General features: G+C 54.9%; 1 protein-coding gene and 1 long non-coding RNA gene across 2 annotated transcripts; one reads left to right on the plus strand and one right to left on the minus strand.

Moving 5' to 3' along the window:
- Positions 1-1,358: 1,358 nt before the first annotated feature.
- On the plus strand, positions 1,359-16,750 carry CHMP2A (charged multivesicular body protein 2A). Its single transcript, XM_041712945.2, has 6 exons — positions 1,359-1,483; positions 6,186-6,360; positions 9,270-9,449; positions 12,389-12,519; positions 12,743-12,804; positions 16,405-16,750. Exons 2-6 carry the CDS (start codon positions 6,193-6,195, stop codon positions 16,530-16,532), a joined length of 669 nt encoding a protein of 222 aa, XP_041568879.1. The 5' UTR covers positions 1,359-1,483; positions 6,186-6,192; the 3' UTR covers positions 16,533-16,750.
- LOC140681604 (uncharacterized) lies at positions 16,442-17,557 on the minus strand. Its single transcript, XR_012052658.1, has 2 exons — positions 17,452-17,557; positions 16,442-16,556 (listed from the first exon to the last, which is right to left on the minus strand). It is a non-coding gene; the product is annotated as an uncharacterized lncRNA (long non-coding RNA).
- Positions 17,558-20,373: the final 2,816 nt, after the last annotated feature.

Here is a 20,373-nt window from a genome sequence, read left to right on the forward strand (position 1 = left end):
TATACTGGTTTATACTGGTTTATACTGGGAGGGGGTTGGGTGGCACTCTTCCTCGGAGTCCCCAGTGCTCCCAGTATCCCCAGTCCCATTCCCAGTGCTCCCAGTATGGCCCAGTTTCATTCCCAGTGCTCCCAGTATGGCCCAGTCCCATTCCCAGTGCTCCCAGTATGGCCCAGTCCCATTCCCAGTGCTCCCAGTCCCATTCCCAGTGCTCCCAGTATGGCCCAGTCCCATTCCCAGTGCTCCCAGTATGGCCCAGTCCCATTCCCAGTATGGCCCAGTCCCATTCCCAGTGCTCCCAGTATGGCCCAGTCCCATTCCCAGTGCTCCCAGTATCCCCAGTTCCATTCCCAGTGCTCCCAGTATGGCCCAGTCCCATTCCCAGTGCTCCCAGTATGGCCCAGTCCCATTCCCAGTATGGCCCAGTCCCATTCCCAGTGCTCCCAGTATCCCCAGTCCCATTCCCAGTGCTCCCAGTATCCCCAGTCCCATTCCCAGTGCTCCCAGTATGGCCCAGTCCCATTCCCAGTGCTCCCAGTATGGCCCAGTTTCATTCCCAGTGCTCCCAGTATGGCCCAGTCCCATTCCCAGTGCTCCCAGTATGGCCCAGTCCCATTCCCAGTGCTCCCAGTATCCCCAGTCCCATTCCCAGTGCTCCCAGTATGGCCCAGTCCCATTCCCAGTGCTCCCAGTATGGCCCAGTCCCATTCCCAGTGCTCCCAGTATCCCCAGTCCCATTCCCAGTGCTCCCAGTATCCCCAGTCCCATTCCCAGTGCTCCCAGTATGGCCCAGTCCCATTCCCAGTGCTCCCAGTATGGCCCAGTCCCATTCCCAGTATCCCCAGTCCCATTCCCAGTGCTCCCAGTATGGCCCAGTTTCATTCCCAGTGCTCCCAGTATCCCCAGTCCCATTCCCAGTGCTCCCAGTATGGCCCAGTCCCATTCCCAGTGCTCCCAGTATGGCCCAGTCCCATTCCCAGTGCTCCCAGTATGGCCCAGTCCCATTCCCAGTGCTCCCAGTATGGCCCAGTCCCATTCCCAGTGCTCCCAGTATGGCCCAGTCCCATTCCCAGTGCTCCCAGTATGGCCCAGTCCCATTCCCAGTGCTCCCAGTATGGCCCAGTCCCATTCCCAGTATCCCCAGTCCCATTCCCAGTGCTCCCAGTAAGGCCCAGTCCCATTCCCAGTGCTCCCAGTATGGCCCAGTCCCATTCCCAGTGCTCCCAGTATCCCCAGTTCCCGCCCCGCCTGCCGGACACCGCCGCGCCGCCAGGTGGCGCTGTCGCGGTCGCTGCTCTTCCCGGAAGTGCCGCTCCGGCCGCTCCTCCCGGAAGTGCCGCTCCGGCCGCCGCTCTCGCTGCTCCACCCCGGAAGTGCCGCTCCGGCCGCCGCTCTGTGATTGGCTCCTCCCCTGCCGGGGCGCGGCGTCGCGCGACCGGAAGCGCGGTGACGTCACTGTTTGCGGAAGTGCTGCGCGGAGCCGGTGAGGGCCGGGGGGGATTTGGGGACATTTGGGGGGATTTGGGGACATTTGGGGACATTTGGGGACATTTGGGGACATCTGGGGGCACCCGGGGACAGCCGGGGCCGGCTTTGGGCTCCCGGGGCTGAAGGGGCGCCGGGAGCGGCTCTGGGGAGGCGCCGAGGGCCGGGGGGGGGGGGGGGGGGCGATCCGTGTGGCACCTCCGAGTGGCGCCTCCGTGTCACCTCTGTCACTTTTGTCACCTCCGAGTGGCATCTGAGGCACCTCCGTGGCACCTGTGTGTCCCCCCTGTGGCACCTGTGGGTCCCCTCCGTGTGGCACCGGTGGTACCGTGTGTCACCTCCCTGTCCCTGCGTGTCCCCTGCATGTGTCACCTTCCTGTCCCTGTCTGTCACCTCCGTGTGTCACTGTGTGTCACCTGTGTGTCACCTCCGTGTGTCACCTCCCTGTCCCTGTCTGTCCCCTCCGTGTGTCACCCCCTGTCCCCTCCCCGCAGCCCTGTCCCCTCAGTGTCCCCTCAGTGTCCCCTCAGTGTCCCCAATGTCCTGTCCCTGTCCTCAGTGTCCCATGGCTGTCCCCAATGTCCCCTCAGTGTCCCATCGGTGTCCCCAATGTCCCCAGTGTCCCAAATGTCCCCAGGTGTCCCCATGGCTATCTCCAGTGTCCCCTCACTGTCCCCAATGTCCCATCGGTGTCCCAAATGTCCCCTCAGTGTCCCCTCAGTGTCCCCAATGTCTCCTTAGTGTCCCCAGTGTCCTGTCCTTGTCCCCAGTGTCCTGTGGCTGTCCCCAGTGTCCTATGGCTGTCCCCAGTGTCCCGTCCCTGTCCCATCAGTGTCCCCAATGTCCTCAGTGTCCCCTCAGCATCCCCAATGTCCCCTCAGTGTCTCCAATGTCCCAAATGTCCCCAGGTGTCCCCATGGCTGTCCCCAGTGTCCCGTCCCTGTCCCCTCAGTGTCCCCAATGTTCCCTCAGTGTCCCCAGTGTCCCATGTCTGTCCCCAGTGTCCCCTCAGTGTCCCAAATGTCCCTTCAGTGTCCCAAATTTCCCCAGTGTCCCCATGGCTGTCCCCAATGTCCCATCAGTGTCCCCAATGTCCCCATCGGTGTCCCAAATGTCCCCTCAGTGTCCCAAATTTCCCCTCAGTGTCCCATCCCTGTCCCCAGTGTGTCCCTGCGTGTCCCTGCGTGTCCCTGTGTGTCCCCAGGTGTCACAGTGTGTCCCTGCGTGTCCCTGTGTGTCCCTGCGTGTCCCTGCGTGTCCCTGTGTGTCCCTGTGTGTCCCTGCGTGTCCCTGCGTGTCCCTGTGTGTCCCTGTGTGTCCCTGCGTGTCCCTGCGTGTCCCTGTGTGTCCCCAGGTGTCACCACGTGTCCCCAATGTCCCCAGGTGTCCCATGGAGGTGCTGTTTGGGCGGAGGCGCTCTCCTGAGGAGCTGCTCCGGCAGAACCAGCGCGCTGTGTGCTGTGTCCCTGTGTGTCCCTGTGTGTCCCTGTGTGTCCCTGCGTGTCCCTGCGTGTCCCTGCGTGTCCCTGTGTGTCCCTGCGTGTCCCTGTGTGTCCCCTCAGTGTCCCCAATGACTCCTTAGTGTCCCCAGTGTCCTGTCCTTGTCCCCAGTGTCCTATGGCTGTCCCCAGTGTCCCGTCCCTGTCCCATCAGTGTCCCCAATGTCCTCAGTGTCCCCTCAGTGTCCCCAATGTCTCCAGTGTCCCCAGTGTCCCCTCAGTGTCTCCAATGTCCCAAATGTCCCCATGGCTGTCCCCAGTGTCCCCTCAGTGTCTGCAGTGTCCCCTCAGTATCCCCAATGTCCCCTCAGTGTCCCCAGTGTCCCATGGCTGTCCCCAATGTCCCAAATGTCCCCTCAGTGTCCCCAATGTCCCCTCAGTGTCCCCAGTGTCCCATGGCTGTCCCCAATGTCCCAAATGTCCCCTCAGTGTCCCCAATGTCCCCTCAGTGTCCCCAGTGTCCCATGGCTGTCCCCAATGTCCCAAATGTCCCATCAGTGTCCCCAATGTCCCCTTAGTGTCCCCAGTGTCCTGTCCCTGTCCCCAATGTCCCCAGTGTCCCCTTAGTGTCTCCAGTGTCCCATCCCTGTCCCCAGTGTGTCCCCAATGTCCCTGTGTGTCCCTGCATGTCCCCGTGTGTCCCTGTGTGTCCCTGTGTGTCCCTGTGTGTCCCCTCAGTGTCCCCAATGTCTCTTTAGTGTCCCCAATGTCCTGTCCTTGTCCCCAGTGTCCTATGGCTGTCCCCAATGTCTCATGGCTGTCCCCAGTGTCCCCTCAGTGTCCCAAATTTCTCCAGTGTCCTATCCCTGTCCCCAGTGTCCCCTCAGTGTCCCCAATGTCCCTGCGTGTCCCTGTGTGTCCCTGCGTGTCCCCTCAGTGTCCCTGCGTGTCCCTGTGTGTCCCTGCGTGTCCCTGTGTGTCCCTGTGTGTCCCTGCGTGTCCCTGCGTGTCCCTGCGTGTCCCTGTGTGTCCCCTCAGTGTCCCCAATGTCCCCAATGTCTGAAATGTCCTCAGTGTCCCCAATGTCTCCTTGGTGTCTCCAGTGTCCCGTCCCTGTCCCCAATGTCCCCTCAGTGTCCCCAATGTCTCCAGTGTCCCAAATGTCCCAAATTTCCCCAGTGTCCCATCCCTGTCCCCACTGTGTCCCCAATGTCCCCTCAGTGTCCCAAATGTCCTCTCAGTGTCCCCAATGTCCCTTCAGTGTCCCCAATGTTCCATGGCTGTTCCCAGTGTCCTGTCCCTGTCCCCAATGTCCCCTCAGTGTCCCCAATATCCCATCCCTGTCCCCAATGTGTCCCCAATGTCCCCAATGTCCCCTCAGTGTCCCCAATGTCCCATCAGTGTCCCCAATGTCCCCTTAGTGTCTCCAGTGTCCCATCCCTGTCCCCAGTGTGCCTTCAGTGTCCCCAATGTCCCATGGCTGTCCCCAATGTCCCATCAGTGTCCCAAATTTCCCCAATGTCCCATCCCTGTCCCCAGTGTGTCCCCAATGTCCCTGTGTGTCACTGCTGTCCCTGCGTGTCCCTGCGTGTCCCTGTGTGTCCCTGCGTGTCCCTGTGTGTCCCCTCAGTGTGTCACCTCCCTGTGTCACCCCTCTGTCCCCTCAGTGTCCCCGTGTGTCACTCCCTGTCCCCTCCCCGCAGCTCTGTCCCCTCAGTGTCCCCTCAATGTCCTGTCCCTGTCCTCAGTGTCCCCTCAGTGTCCCCTCAGTGTCCCCAATATCCCCTCTGTGTCCCCTCAGTGTCCTCAGTGTCCTGTCCCTGTCCCCGCTGTCTGCTCAGTGTCCCCAATGTCCCATCGGTGTCCCCAATGTCCCCATCGGTGTCCCAAATGTCCCATCAGTGTCCCAAATTTCTCCAGTGTCCCATCCCTGTCCCCAGTGTGTCCCCACTGTGTCCCCAGTGTCCCGTCCCTGTCCCCAGTGTCCCCAATGTCCCCAGTGTCCCCTCGGTGTCCCTGTGTGTCCCTGCGTGTCCCCGCGTGTCCCTGCGTGTCCCTGTGTGTCACTGCTGTCCCTGTGTGTCCCTGTGTGTCCCCTCAGTGTCCCCAATGTCTCCTTAGTGTCCCCAGTGTCCTGTCCTTGTCCCCAGTGTCCTATGGCTGTCCCCAGTGTCCTGTCCCTGTCCCATCAGTGTCCCCAATGTCCTCAGTGTCCCCTCAGTGTCCCAAATGTCCCCTCAGTGTCCCCAGTGTCTCCAGTGTCCCAAATGTCCCCTCAGTGTCCCCAATGTCCCATGGCTGTCCCCAATGTCCCATCAGTGTCCTCAATGTCCCCTTAGTGTCCCCAGTGTCCTGTCCCTGTCCCCAGTGTCCCCAGTGTCCCCTTAGTGTCTCCAGTGTCCCATCCCTGTCCCCAGTGTGCCTTCAGTGTCCCCAGTGTCCCATGGCTGTCCCCAATGTTCCATCAGTGTCCCAAATTTCCCCTCAGTGTCCCATCCCTGTCCCCAGTGTGTCCCCAATGTCCCTGTGTGTCCCTGCGTGTCCCCAGGTGTCACCACGTGTCCCCAATGTCCCCAGGTGTCCCATGGAGGTGCTGTTCGGGCGGAGGCGCTCTCCTGAGGAGCTGCTCCGGCAGAACCAGCGCGCTGTGTGCTGTGTCCCTGCGTGTCCCTGCGTGTCCCTGCGTGTCCCTGTGTATCACAGCGTGTCCCCAGGTGTCACCACGTGTCCCCAATGTCCCCAGGTGTCCCATGGAGATGCTCTTTGGGCGGAGGCGCTCTCCTGAGGAGCTGCTCCGGCAGAACCAGCGCGCTGTGTGCTGTGTCCCTGCGTGTCCCTGTGTGTCCCTGCGTGTCCCTGTGTATCACAGCGTGTCCCCAGTGTCACCTCAATGTCCCCAATGTCCCCAGGTGCCCCATGGAGGTGCTGTTTGGGCGGAGGCGCTCTCCTGAGGAGCTGCTCCGGCAGAACCAGCGCGCTGTGTGCTGTGTCCCTGTGTGTCCCTGTGTGTCCCTGTGTGTCCCTGCGTGTCCCTGTGTGTCCCTGTGTGTCCCTGTGTATCACAGCGTGTCACAGTGTGTCACCACGTGTCCCCAATGTCCCCAGGTGTCCCATGGAGGTGCTGTTTGGGCGGAGGCGCTCTCCTGAGGAGCTGCTCCGGCAGAACCAGCGCGCTGTGTGCTGTGTCCCTGTGTGTCCCTGTGTGTCCCTGTGTGTCCCTGCGTGTCCCCAGGTGTCACCACGTGTCCCCAATGTCCCCAGGTGTGCCATGGAGGTGCTGTTTGGGCGGAGGCGCTCTCCTGAGGAGCTGCTCCGGCAGAACCAGCGCGCTCTCTCCCGCGCCGTGCGGGAACTGGAGCGGGAGCGGCTCAAGCTCGAGGCGCAGGAGAAGAAAATCATCGTGGACATCAAGAAAATGGCCAAGCAGGGACAGATGGTGACAATGGGGACACTGGGGGGACACTGGGGGGGCACTGGGGACACTGGGGACACTGGGGGCACTGAGGGGACGCTGGGAACACTGCGGGGACACTGGGGGGACTGGGGACACTGGGGGGACAGTGAGGGGACACTGCAGATATTGGGGACACTGGGGACACTGAGGGGACACTGGGGACACTGGGGGGACACTGGGACACTGGGAGGACATTGGGAACACTGGGGACAGTGAGGGGACAATGAGGGGACACTGGGGGGACACTGGGGACACTGAGGGGACACTGGGGACAGTGAGGGGACACTGAGGGGACACTGAGGGGACAGCGGGGCCAGATGGCGAGAGGGGACATAGGGGACACTGGGGACATGGTGGGGACAGAGGGGACATGGTGACAGAGAGGGGACAGTGGGGACACTGAGGGACACTGGGGGGACACTGGGGACAATGAGGGGACACTGGGGAGACACTTGGGGGACACTGGGGACACTGGGGACACTGGTGACGCCGGGGGGACAGTGAGGGGACATTGGGGTCAGTGAGGGGACACTGGAGACAGGGACAGGACACTGCAGATATTGGGGACACTGGGGAGACACTGGGAGGACACTGGGGACACTGAGGGGACAGTGAGGGGACAGCGGGGCCAGATGGCGAGAGGGGACATAGGGGACACTGGGGACATGGTGGGGACAGAGGGGACATGGTGACAGAGAGGGGACAGTGAGGACACTGAGGGGACACTGGGGGGACACTGGGGACACTGGGGACATTGGGGACACTGGGGGGACACTGGGAACAGTGAGGGGACAGTGAGGGGACACTGCAGATATTGGGGGCACTGAGGGGACACTGGGGACAATGAGGGGACAGTGAGGGGACAGCGGGGACAGATGGTGAGAGCAGACACTGGGGACAACAGGGTCAGAGGGGACATGGGGACATGGGGACAGAGGGGACACCGAGGGGACAGTGAGGTCAGAGAGGACTTTGGGGACATTCGGGTCCGAGGGGACTCTGGGGACACGGAGGGGACATGGCGGGTGGGAGAGGGGGGAGGGGATTGGGGACAGGGACACAGAGGGGTCTGGGGACATGGAGGGGACACTGGGGACACTGAGGGGGACATGGAGTGTCCCCTGTCTCTTCCTGCTGTCCCCTCCCTGTCCCCAGATGTCCCTGCTGTCCCCAGATGTCCCTGCTGTCCCTGTGATGTCCCCTCACTGTCCCTGCTGTCCCCGCCGATGTCCCCCTGTCGCTCTGCTGTCCCCACTGTCACTCTGCTGTCCCCACTGTCACTCTGCTGTCCCCTCTGTCCCCTGTCTGTCCTTCTCTGTCCCCACTGTCCCTGTCCAACCGTGTGACATCCTTGCTGTCCCCTGGTGTTCCCTCTGTCCCTGACCCTGTCCCTGTCCCCTCTCTGCCCATGTCCCCTGTCCCCGTGTCCCTGACCCTGTCCCCTGTCCCCAGCACACTGTCCTTTCTGTCCCCACTGTCCCCAAGGCGCTGTCCCTGTCCCTGACGGTGTCCCCGTCCCCAGGACGCTGTCCCTGTCCCTGTCCCCCTGTCCCTGTCCCCCTGTCCCTGTCCCTATCCCTGACTATGTGACCTGTCCCCATGTCCCTGTCCCTGAGTGTGTCCCCATCCCAAGGACCCTGTCCCTGTCCCCATGTCCCTGTCCCCGTCCTTGACTGTCCCCGTGTGCCCAGGACGCTGTCCCTGTCCCTGACGGTGTCCCTGTCCCCATGTCCCTGTCCCTGTCCCCATGTCCCTGTCCCCATCCCTGACTGTCTCCATGTCCCTGTCCCCATGTCCCCGTCCCTGTCCCTGACTGTCCCCATGTTCCCGTCCCCGTTGCTGACTGTCCCTGACTGTCCCTGTCCCTGTCCCCTGTCCCCGTCCCTGACTGTCCCCATGTCCCTGTCCCCATGTCCCCATGTCCCCATCCCCATCCCCCCGTCCTCGTCCCTGACTGTCCCTGTCCCCAGTCCCTGTCCCCATGTCCCTGACCGTCCCTGTCCCCATGTCCCTGTGCCAGGACGCTGTCCCCATGTCCCCATGTCCCCATCCCCATGTCCCTGTCCCCATGTCCCTGACCGTCCCTGTCCCGGTCCCCGACCGTCCCTGTCCCCATCGCTGTCCCCGTGCCAGGACGCTGTCCCCACGTCCCATGTCCCTGTCCCTGTCCCCATGTCCCTGTCCCTGTCCCTGTCCCCATCCCCATGTCCCTGTCCCCATGTCCCCATGTACCCCTGTCCCTGTCCCTGACCGTCCCTGTCCCTGTCCTGGTGCCAGGACGCTGTCCCCATGTCCCCATCCCCATGTCCCTGTCCCCATGTCCCTGTCCCTGACCATCCCTGTCCCCATGTCCCCGTGTCAGGACGCTGTCCCCATGTCCCCATGTCCCCATGTCCCTGACTGTCCCTGTCCCCATGTCCCAGTCCCTGTCCCCTGTCCCCATCCCTGACTGTCCCTGTCCCTGTCCCCGTCCCTGACTGTCCCCTGCCCCTCTCCCTGTCCCTGTCCCCCTGTCCCTATCCCTGAGCGTCCCTGTCCCCATGCCAGGATGCTGTCCCTGACTGTCCCCTGTCCCCATGTCCCCATGTCCCTGTCCCTGACCGTCCCCATCCCCATGTCCCCATGTCCCTGACTGTCCCCATGTCCCCGTGCCAGGATGCTGTCCCTGTCCCTGTCCCCATGTCCATGTCCCCATGTCCCTGACCGTCCCTGTCCCCATGTCCCCGAGGCAGGACGCTGTCCCTGTCCCCATGTCCCCATCCCCCTGTCCCCATGTCCCCATCCCCCTGTCCCCATGTCCCTGACTGTCCCCATGTCCCCATGCCAGGACGCTGTCCCCCTGTCCCTGTCCCCATGTCCTCATGTCCCTGACTGTCCCTGTCCCATGTCAGGACGCGGTGCGTGTGCTGGCGCAGGACCTGGTGCGGACGCGGCGCTACGAGCGGAAGTTCCTGGCCATGCGCGCCAACGTGCAGGGGGTGGCACTGCGCGTGCAGACCCTGAAATCCCACAGCGCCATGGCCGGGGCCATGCGGGGCGTGACACGGGCCATGGCCACCATGAACCGCCAGGTGAGTGTGGGACACGGGGGTGGCACTGTGTGGCATTGGGGGTGTCACCGTGTGGCACCTGGGTGTGTCATTGTGTGTGTCATTGTGTGTCACCTGGGTGTGTCACTATGTGTGTCACCGTGTGTCACCTGGGTGTGTCATTGTGTGTGTCATTGTGTGACACCCGGGAGTGTCACCTGTGTGTCATTGTGTGTCATTGTGTGTGTCATTGTGTGACACCTGGGTGTCATTGTGGGTGTCATTGGGGGTGTCATTGGGGGTGTCACCGGGTGTCACCTGGGTGTCATTGTGTGTCACTGTGTGTCATTGTGTGTGTCATTGTGGGTGTCATTGTGTGTGTCATTGTGTGTCATTCTGTGTGTGTCACTGTGTGTGTGTCACTGTGTGTGTCACCACGTGTCACCTGGGTGTCATTGTGTGTGTCATTGTGTGTGTCATTGTGTGTCACCTGTGTGTCATTGTGGGTGTCACTTGTGTGACACCTGTGTGTCACCTGGGTGTCATTGTGAGTGTCATTGTGGGTGTCATTGTGTGTCACCTGGGTGTCATTGTGTGTGTCATTGTGTGTCACCTGGGTGTCATTGTGTGTGTCATTGTGTGTCACTGTGTGTGTCACTGTGTGTGTCATTGTGTGACACCTGGGTGTCATTGTGTGTGTCATTGTGTGTGTCATTGTGTGTCACCTGGGTGTCATTGTGTGACACCTGTGTGTCATTGTGTGTGTCATTGTGTGTGTCATTGTGTGACACCTGTGTGTCATTGTGTGTGTCACTGTGTGTGTGTCACTGGGTGTGTCACTGGGTGTGTCATTGTGTGTCACCTGTGTGTGGCACCTGGGTGTGTCATTGTGTGTGTGTCACTGTGTGTCACTGTGTGTCACCTGGGTGTCATTGTGGGTGTGTCACTGTGTGACACCTGTGTGTCACAGTGTGTGTCACTGTGTGTGTCATTGTGAGTGTCATTGTGTGTGTCACTGTGTGTGTCACTGTGTGACACCTGTGTGTCACTGTGTGTGTCATTGTGTGTCATTGTGTGTGTCATTGTGTGTCACCTGGGTGTCATTGTGTGTGTCATTCTGTGTGTCATTCTGTGTGTTATTGTGTGTGTGTCATTGTGTGTCACCTGGGTGTCATTGTGTGACACCTGTGTGTCACTGTGGGTGTCACTGTGTGTGTCATTGTGAAGCACCTGGGTGTAGTACCTGGGTGTCATTGTGTGTGTCATTGCGTGTGTGTGTCACTGTGTGTGTCACTGTGTGTGTCACTGTGTGTGTCACTGTGTGTCGCTGTGTGTGTCACTGTTTGTGTCACTGTGTGTGTCATTGTGTGTGTCATTGTGTGTGTCATTGGGGGTGTCACCGCGTGTCACCTGTGTGTCATTGTGGGTGTCACCTGTGTGTCACCTGGGTGTCACTGTGTGTGTCATTGTGGGTGTCATTGTGGATGTCATTGTGTGTGTCATTGTGTGTGTCATTGTGTGTGTCATTGTGTGTGTCATTGTGTGTGTCATTGTGTGGCACCTGGGTGTGTGTCACTGTGTGTGTGTCACTGTGTGTGTCATTGTGTGTCATTGTGTGTGTCATTGTGTGTCATTGTGGGTGTCATTGTGTGTGTCACCTGGGTGTCACTGTGTGTGTCATTGTGTGTCAGTGTGTGTCATTGTGTGTCATTGTGTGTCATTGTGTGTGTCATTGTGTGTCATTGTGTGTGTCATTGTGTGTGTCATTGTGTGTCATTGTGTGTGTCATTGTGTGTGTCACCTGGGTGTCACTGTGTGTGTCATTGTGTGTCAGTGTGTGTCATTGTGTGTCACTGTGTGTCATTGTGTGTGTCATTGTGTGTGTCACCTGGGTGTCACTGTGTGTGTCATTGTGTGTGTCATTGTGGGTGTCACCTGGGTGTCACTGTGTGTGTCATTGTGTGTCACCTGGGTGTCATTGTGTGTGTCATTGTGTGTGTCATTGTGTGTGTCATTGTGTGTGTCATTGTGTGTCACCTGGGTGTCATTGTGTGTGTCATTGTGTGTCACTGTGTGTGTCATTGTGTGTGTCATTGTGTGTCACTGTGTGTCACTATGTGTGTCACTGTGTGTCACCTGGGTGTGGCACCTGGGTGTGTCACTGTGTGTGTGTCACTGTGTGTGTGTCACTGTGTGTGTGTCACTGTGTGTGTCACTGTGTGTGTCACCTGGGTGTGGCACCTGGGTGTGTCACTGTGTGTGTGTCACTGTGTGTGTGTCACTGTGTGTGTCACTGTGTGTGTGTCACTGTGTGTGTGTCACTGTGTGTGTGTCACTGTGTGTGTCACTGTGTGTGTGTCACTGTGTGTGTGTCACTGTGTGTGTCACTGTGTGTGTCACTGTGTGTGTCACTGTGTGTGTCACTGTGTGTGTGTCATTGTGTGTGTCACTGTGTGTGTCACTGTGTGTGTGTCATTGTGTGTGTCACTGTGTGTGTGTCACTGTGTGTGTCACTGTGTGTGTCACTGTGTGTGTCAGTGTGTGTGTCATTGTGTGTGTCATTATGTGGCATTGTGGGTGTCACCGTGTGTCACCTGTGTGTCATTGTGGGTGTCATTGTGTGGCACCTGGGTGTGTCATTGTGTGAAACCTGGGTCTGTCACTGTGTGTGTCACTGTGTGTCACTGGGTGTCACTGTGTGTGTCATTGTGTGTGTCACCTGGGTGTCCCCTGTGCCACGCTGGTGTCCCTGCAGTCACCCCGTTGTCCCCTGGGTGTCCCCTCAGTACCACCAGTGTGCCCATCATCCCCTTGTTGTCCCCGCTGTCCCCAATGTCCCTGCTGTCCCCTCAGTGCCCCTCACTGTCCCCTCAGTGTCCCTCAGTGTCCCCCGTGTCCCCACTGTCCCCTCAGTGTCCCCTGTGTCCCCAATGTCCCCGCTGTCCCCTCAGTGTCCCCTGCGTGTCCCTGTGTGTCCCCAGCTGAAGCTGCCGCAGATCCAGCGCATCCTGCAGGAGTTCCAGAAGCAGTCGGAGCTGATGGACATGAAGGAGGAGCTGATGAACGACGCCATCGACGACGCCCTGGGGGACGAGGACGACGAGGACGAGAGGTGGGGACACCTGGGGTGACACCTGGGGACACAGAGGGGACAGCTGGGGACATCTGGGGACACCTGGGGACACTCGGGACACTCCTGGGGACACAGAGGGGACACGGGGACAAGCAGCTCCCAGTGTGTCCCAGTGTCCCCTGGCAGTGCCACCGTGCTGTCACAGTGTCCCCCAGTGTCCCCCAGTGTCCCCCAGTGTCCCTCAGTGTCCCTGTCCCCGCAGTGACGCCGTGGTGTCACAGGTCCTGGACGAGCTGGGGCTGAACCTGACCGAGGAGCTGGCCAGTGAGCGGGGTTTGGGGTTTGGGGGGATTTTGGGGGGATTTGGGGGGATTTTGGGGAATTTCAAAGGATTTGAGGGGATTTTGGGGACTTTTGGGGGGGTTTGGGGGGATTTTTGGGGGGGTTTGGGGGAATTTCAAAGGATTTGAGGGGATTTGGGGGGATTTTGGGGGGAATTTGGGGGAATTTCAAAGGATTTGGGGGGATTTTGGGAGGGTTGAGGAGATTTTTGGGGGCTTTTGGGAGGATTCGGGGAGGATTTCAGGAATTTTGGGGGGTTTTGTGAGGATTTTGGGGAGAGTTTTTGGGGTATGGGAGAATCTGGGCGATTTTGGGAGGATCTGGGGAATTTTGGGGGATTTTTGGAGGATTTTGGGGACTTCTGGGGGGTTTGGGGGGAGTTTGGGGAGTTTTGGGGGGATTTTTGGGGGGTTTTGGGGAATTTTCAAAGGATTTAAGGGGATTTTGGGGGATTTGGAGCATTTTTGGGGGATTTTTGGGGGATTTTGGGGGATTTTGGGGGATTTAAAAGGTTTTGAGGGGGTTTTGGGGGGATTTTGGGGGCTTTGGGGGAATTTCAAAGGATTTGAGGAGATTTTGGGGGGATTTTGGGGGGATTTTGGGGGGCTTTGGGGGAATTTCAAAGGATTTGAGGGGATATTGGGGGGGATTTTGGGGGGATTTTGGGGGGATTTTAGGGAATTTCAAAGGATTTGAGGGGATTTTGGAGGGATTTTTGGGGGGATTTTGGGGGGGTTTGGGGGAATTTCAAAGGATTTGAGGGGATTTTTGGGGGCTTTTGGGAGGATTCGGGGAGGATTTCAGGAATTTTGGGATTTGAGAGGATTTTGGGGAGAGTTTGGGGGGTATGGGAGAATCTGGGCGATTTTGGGCGGATTTTGGGAGGATTTGGGGAATTTGGGGGGATTTTTGGAGGATTTGGGGGACTTTTGGGGGGGTTTGGGGGGATTTTGGGGAATTTTGGGAGGATTTTTGGAGGATTTTGGGGACTTTTGGGGGGTTTGGGGGGAGTTTGGGGAGTTTTGGGGGGATTGTGGGGGAATTTCAAAGGATTTGAGGGGATTTGGGGGGGATTTTGGGGGGGTTGGGGGGATTTTTGGGGGCTTTTGGGAGGATTCGAGGAGGATTTCAGGAATTTTGGGGGGATTTGGGAGGATTTTGGGGAGAGTTTGGGGGGTATGGGAGAATCTGGGCGATTTTGGGAGGATTTGGGGAATTTTGGGGGATTTTTGGAGGATTTTGGGGACTTCTGGGGGGTTTGGGGGGAGTTTGGGGAGTTTTGGGGGGATTTTTGGGGGGTTTTGGGGAATTTTCAAAGGATTTGAGGGGATTTTGGGGGATTTGGAGCATTTTTGGGGAATTTTGGGGGGATTTTGGGAGGATTCGGGGAGGTTTACAGGAATTTTGGGGGGATTTGGGGGAGATTTGGGAGGATTTTGGGGAGAGTTTGGGGGGTATGGGAGAATCTGGGCGATTTTGGGCGGATTTTGGGAGGATTTGGGGAATTTTGGGGGATTTTTGGAGGATTTTGGGGACTTTTGGGGGGGGTTTGGGGGGATTTGGGGGAATTTTGGGAGGATTTTGGGGGATTTTGGGGAATTTTCAAAGGATTTGAGGGGATTTTGGGGGATTTGGAGCATTTTTGGGCATTTTTGGGGGGATTTTGGGGAATTTTCAAAGGATTTGAGGGGATTTTGGGGGATTTGGAGCATTTTTGGGGGATTTTGCGAGGATTTGGGGAATTTTGGGGGGATTTTGGCATGATTTTGGGGGCAGTTTAGGGGGTATGGGAGAATCTGGGCGATTTTGGGCAGATTTTTGGAGGATTTGGGGAATTTTGGGGGATTTTGGGAGGATTTTGGAGACATTTCTGGGGGATTTGGGGGGTTTTTGGGGGATTTTGCAGGGCTTTGGGGGGATTTTGTGAGGATTTGGGGAATTTTGGGGGATTTTGGGAGGATTTTGGAGACATTTCTGGGGGATTTTGGGGGGATTTTGCAGGGGTTTGGGGGGATTTTGAGAGGATTTGGGGAATTTTGTGGGATTTAAAGGACATTTTGTGGGGATTTAAGAGGTCAGGGTGGGCATTTCTGGGGGGTCCTGGAAGGGATTTGGGGGTATTTGGGACATCCTGGATGGATCTGGGGACATTTGGGGACATTTGGGATCTCTGGGGACATTTGGGATATCCTGGACAAGATTTGGGGCCATTTTTGGGGTTTGGAAGTGCTGATTTTGGGGCCTTTGCGGGTGGATTTTCAGATAATTTTGGGGGCATTTCCGGAGATTTTGGGATAATTTGAGTGGGATTTGGGGTTAATGGGATTTGGGATAATCTGGGTGAGTTTTTGGGGTTTGGGGTTAATCTGGGTGGGATTTTTGGGTTTACCTGTGTGGGATTATTTGGGTTTTTGGGATAACCTGGGTGGGATTATTTGGGATAACCTGGGTGGGATTATTTGGGTTTTTGGGTTTTGGGGCTCAGCTGTATGGGATTATTTGGGTTTTTGGGGTGACCTGTGTGGGATTATTTGGGATAACCTGTGTAGGATTATTTGGGTTTTTTTGATTTTTGGGGCTGACCTGTATGGGATTGTTTTGGGTTTAGGGGTGACCTGTGTAGGATTATTTGGGATAACCTGTGTAGGATTATTTGGGGTTAATCTGGGTTGGATTATTTGGGTTTTTTGGGTTTTTGGGATAACCTGGGTGGGATTGTTTGGGTTTTTGGGATAACCTGGGTTGGATTATTTGGGTTTTTTGGGTTTTTGGGGCTCAGCTGTATGGGATTGTTTGGGGTTTTGGGGTGACCTGTGTGGGATTGTTTGGGGTTTGTGGGATAACCTGTGTAGGATTATTTGGGGTTAATCTGGTTTGGATTGTTTGGGTTTTGGGGCTGACCAGTGTGGGATTATTTGGGTTTGTGGGATAACATGTGTAGGATTATTTGGGATAACCTGAGTGGGATTATTTGGGATAACCTGTCTGGGATTATTTGGATTTTTTGGGTTTTTGGGGCTCATCTGTATGGGATTGTTTGGGGTTTTGGGATAACCTGTGTGGGATTATTTGGGATAACCTGTGTAGGATTATTTGGGTTTTTGGGGCTGACCTGTATGGGATTGTTTGGGGTTTTGGGATAACCTGTGTGGGATTATTTGGGATAACCTGGGTGGGATTATTTGGGTTTGTGGGATAACCTGTGTGGAATTATTTGGGGTTAATCTGGGTGGGATTATTTGGGTTTTTGGGATAACCTGGGTGGGATTATTTGGGTTTTTTGGGTTTTTGGGGCTGACCTGTATGGGATTGTTTGGGGTTTTGGGGTGACCTGTGTAGGATCATTTGGGATAACCTGGGTGGGATTATTTGGGATAACCTGTGTGGGATGATTTGGGATAACCTGGGCGGGGTTATTTGGGTTTTTTGGGTTTTTGGGGCTCAGCTGTATGGGATTGTTTGGGTTTTTGGGGCTGACCTGTATGGGATTATTTGGGTTTTTGGGATAACCTGTGTAGGATCATTTGGGATAACCTGTGTAGGATTATTTGGGTTTTTGAGTGTCCCCTGTCCGTCCCTCAGCGCTGCCGGCCCCCGGGGGCTCTCTGGCTGCCGGGGAGGGTCGCGGAGGTGCCGAAGCCGCCGCGGCCGCTTTGGCCGACGCCGACGCCGACCTGGAGGAGCGGCTGAAGAACCTGCGGCGGGACTGAGCCGGGATTGCTGCTCCTGCCCCACTGCTGCACCCCACAAACTCTGACCCGCTTTATTCGGGATTCCCCAGGTTGTAGGATTGTTTTCGGATTTTTCGGGATTTTTTTCTGATTTTTTCGGGATTTTTTTCTGATTTTTCGGGATTTTTTTCTGATTTTTTCGGGATTTTTCGCCATCCCGAAGGGGGGATTTTGCCCCTTTATTCTGATTTTTGGGGAGGTCCTTGCTCCACTCCAGCCCCCTGTGATCCCCCAAACTCTGACCCTCTTTATTTGGGATTTCGCCCAATTTCTGGGATTTTTCAGGATTTTTTTCTGATTTTTTCGGGATTTTTCACCATCCCAAAGGGGGGATTTTGCCCCTTTATTCCGATTTTTAGGGGGGATTTTCTGCTCTTGGCACCCCACAAAGTCTGACCCGCTTTATTTGGGATCCCCCAGGTTGTAGGATTTTTTTCAGATTTTTCGGGATTTTTTTCTGATTTTTCGGGATTTTTTTCTGATTTTTTTCGGCATTTTTCACCATCCCAAAGGGGGGATTTTGCCCCTTTATTCCGATTTTTGGGGAGATTTTCTGCTCTGTGCTCCACTCCTGCACCCCACAAAGTCTGACCCTCTTCACTTGGGATTTCCCCCAGGTTTTAGGATTTTTTTCTGATTTTTCGGGATTTTTTTCTGATTTTTTTTGGGATTTTTCGCCATCCCAAAGGGGGGATTTCGCCCCTTTATTCCGATTTTTGGGGAGGTCCTTGCTCCACTCCATCACCCTGTGAACCCCCAAAATCTGAGCCCCTTTATTGGGGATTTCCTCCAATTATTGGGATTATTTTCTGATTTTTTTGGGATTTTTCGCCATCCCAAAGGGGGGATTTTGCCCCTTTATTCCAATTTTTAGGGGGATTTCCTGCTCCTGCTCCACTCCTGCACCCCAAAAACTCTGACCCGCTTCATTTGGGATCCCCCAGGTTGTAGGATTTTTTTCTGATTTTTCGGGATTTTTTCTGATTTTTCGGGATTTTTTTTCTGATTTTTTCGGGATTTTTCGCCATCCCAAAGGGGGGATTTTGCCCCTTTATTCCGATTTTTAGGGGGATTTCCTGCTCCGTGCTCCACTCCTGCACCCCACAAAGTCAGGCCCTCTTTATTTGGGATTTCCCCCAGGTTGTAGGATTTTTTTTCTGATTTTTCGGGATTTTTTTCTGATTTTTTGGGATTTTTTTCTGATTTTTTCGGGATTTTTTTCTGATTTTTTTGGGATTTTTCGCCATCCCAAAGGGGGGATTTTGCCCCTTTATTCTGATTTTTGGGGGGATTTTCTGGTCTCTGCTCCACTCCTGGCACCCCACAAACTCTGACCCTCTTCACTTGGGATTTCCCCAGTTTGTAGGATTTTTTTCTGATTTTTCGGGATTTTTTTCGGATTTTTTCGGGATTTTTCGCCATCCCAAACGGGGGATTTTGCCCCTTTATTCCGATTTTTGGGGGGGATTTTCTGCTCCTGCCCCACTCCTGCACCCCAAAAACTCTGACCCGCTTCACTTGGGATTTCTCCCAGTTTTCAGTATTTTTTTTCTGATTTTTCAGGATTTTTTTTGGACTTTTTTGGGATTTTTCGCCATCCCAAAGGGGGGATTTTGCCCCTTTATTCCGATTTTTGGGGAGGTCCTTGCTCCGCTCCATCACCCTGTGAACCCCCAAAATCTGAGCCCCTTTATTTGGGATTTCCTCCAATTTTTGGGATTTTTTTGGATTTTTAGGGATTTTTTTCTGATTTTTTTGGGATTTTTCGCCATCCCAAAGGGGGGATTTTGCCCCTTTATTCCGATTTTTGGGGGAATTTTCTGCTCCTGCTCCACTCCTGCACCCCACAAAGTCTGACCCGCTTCATTTGGGATCCCCCCAGGTTGTAGGATTTTCTTCTGATTTTTCGGGATTTTTTTCTGATTTTTTGGGATTTTTTCCTGATTTTTTGGGATTTTTCACCATCCTGGAGGGGGGATTTTTCCCCTTTATTCTGATTTTTGGGGGGATGTTCCAGTCCCTGCCCCACTCCTGCAACCCCCCCAAAATCTGAGCCCCTTTATTTGGGGTTTCCCCCAATTTTTGGGATTTTTTTGGGATTTTTGTGGGATTTTTGTGGGACTTTTTGGGGATTTTTTTTGAATATTTTTAGGATTTTTTTGGGATTTTTCACGTTCCTGGAAGGGGCATTTTCCCCCTTTATTCTGATTTTCTGGAGTGCTTTTGGGATTCTGACCCCCCCAAATGGGATTTTCCCCCTTTTTTGGGATTTTTTGGGGATTTCTCCCCTTTTATTTGGGATTTTCTCCCTTTTTTTTCTTTGGGACTTTCACTCCTTATTTGGGATTTTCCTCCTTATTTCGGATTTTTGGGCGATTTTTGGCCATCTGGGGCAGATTTCCCCCTTTTCTTTGGGATTTTCCCCCTTTATTTAGGATTTCCTCCCTTTTTTTGGGATTTCCCCTATTTTTTTTTTTTTTTTGGATTTTCACTCTTTATTTAGGATTTCCCCCCTTTTTGGGATTTCCCCAATTTTTGGGATTTTCACTTTTTATTTAGGATTTCCCCCCTTTTGGGGGGGGATTTTCACCTTTCTTGGAAGATTTTCACTCTTTTTTTTGGGGTTTTTCACTCTTTATTTGGGATTTTCCCCCTTTATTTAAAATTTCCCCCCTTTTTGCGATTTTCCCCCTTTTTTTGGGATTTCCCTCTTTATTTAGGATTTTCTCCTTTTCTTTGGGATTTCCCTTTTTTGGAGCTTTTGGACCCCCCGGGGTCTCTCCCCCTTTTTTGGGCTCTTTCCCCTTTTTTTGGGACACTACTTTGGGGCAAATTCCCTTTTTTTGGGGTCCTTCCCCCCTTTTTTTGGGGTAATTTCCTCCTTTTTCGGGTCTTTCTCCATTTTTGGGTTTTTTCCCCGTTTTTGGGGTCCCCCAATAAAGTTTCTCTGGACCTGCGGCGGCTCCGTCCCAGTTTGGCACTGGGAGCACTGGGGGGGGGGGGTGGGAATGGGGGATTTTGGGGATTTTGGGGGATTTTGGGGGATTTGGGGGATTTTTGGGGATTTTGGGGATTTTTGGGATCGATTTTGGGTCTGGGGTGGGCAAACCCTAAAACTGGAATTTTTGAGCGGGAAAACCCCAAAATTTGGGATTCTCTGAATCCCCGGGGCTGATTTTTGGGGTCTCTGGGGCGATTTTGGGGTCATTTTGTGGGGTTTGGGTTGATTTTTGTGGGGTTTGGGGCTTTTTGTGGGATTTGGGTTCATTTTGGGAGGTTTGGGATCATTTCATGGGGTTTTGGTTCGTTTTGAAGGATTTTGGGTCCATTTTGTGGGGCTTTGGGGGGTTTTTGGATTCAATTTGTGAGTTTTGGGGTTTTTGTGGGGTTTGGGTTTTTTGGCGGGTTTTCAGTTTTCTTGGTGGGTTTTGGGTTAATTTTGTGGGGTTTTGCATTCAATTTATGGGGTTTTGGGTTTTTTTGTGGGGTTTTGGTTTTTTTGGTGGGTTTTGGGGTTTTTTTTTTGTGGATTTTGGGTTCATTTTGTGGGTTTTGGTGCATTTTGTGGGGTTTTGCATTCAATTTATGGGATTTTGGGTTTTTTGTGGGGTTTTGGGTTTTTTTTTGTGGGGTTTGGGTTTTTTTGGTGGGTTTTGGGTTCATTTTATGGGGTTTGGTTAATTTTGTGGAGTTTTGCATTCAGTTTATGGGGTTTTGGGTTTTTTGTGGGGTTTTGGGTTTTTTGTGGGGTTTTGGGGTTTTTTTTGGTGGGTTTTGGGTTCATTTTGTGGGGTTTGGTTCATTTTGTGGGGTTTTGCAT

This window comes from Taeniopygia guttata, chromosome 37 (genome assembly GCF_048771995.1).
Source record: "Taeniopygia guttata chromosome 37, bTaeGut7.mat, whole genome shotgun sequence".
In the NCBI taxonomy this organism is placed as follows: Eukaryota; Metazoa; Chordata; class Aves; order Passeriformes; family Estrildidae; genus Taeniopygia; species Taeniopygia guttata.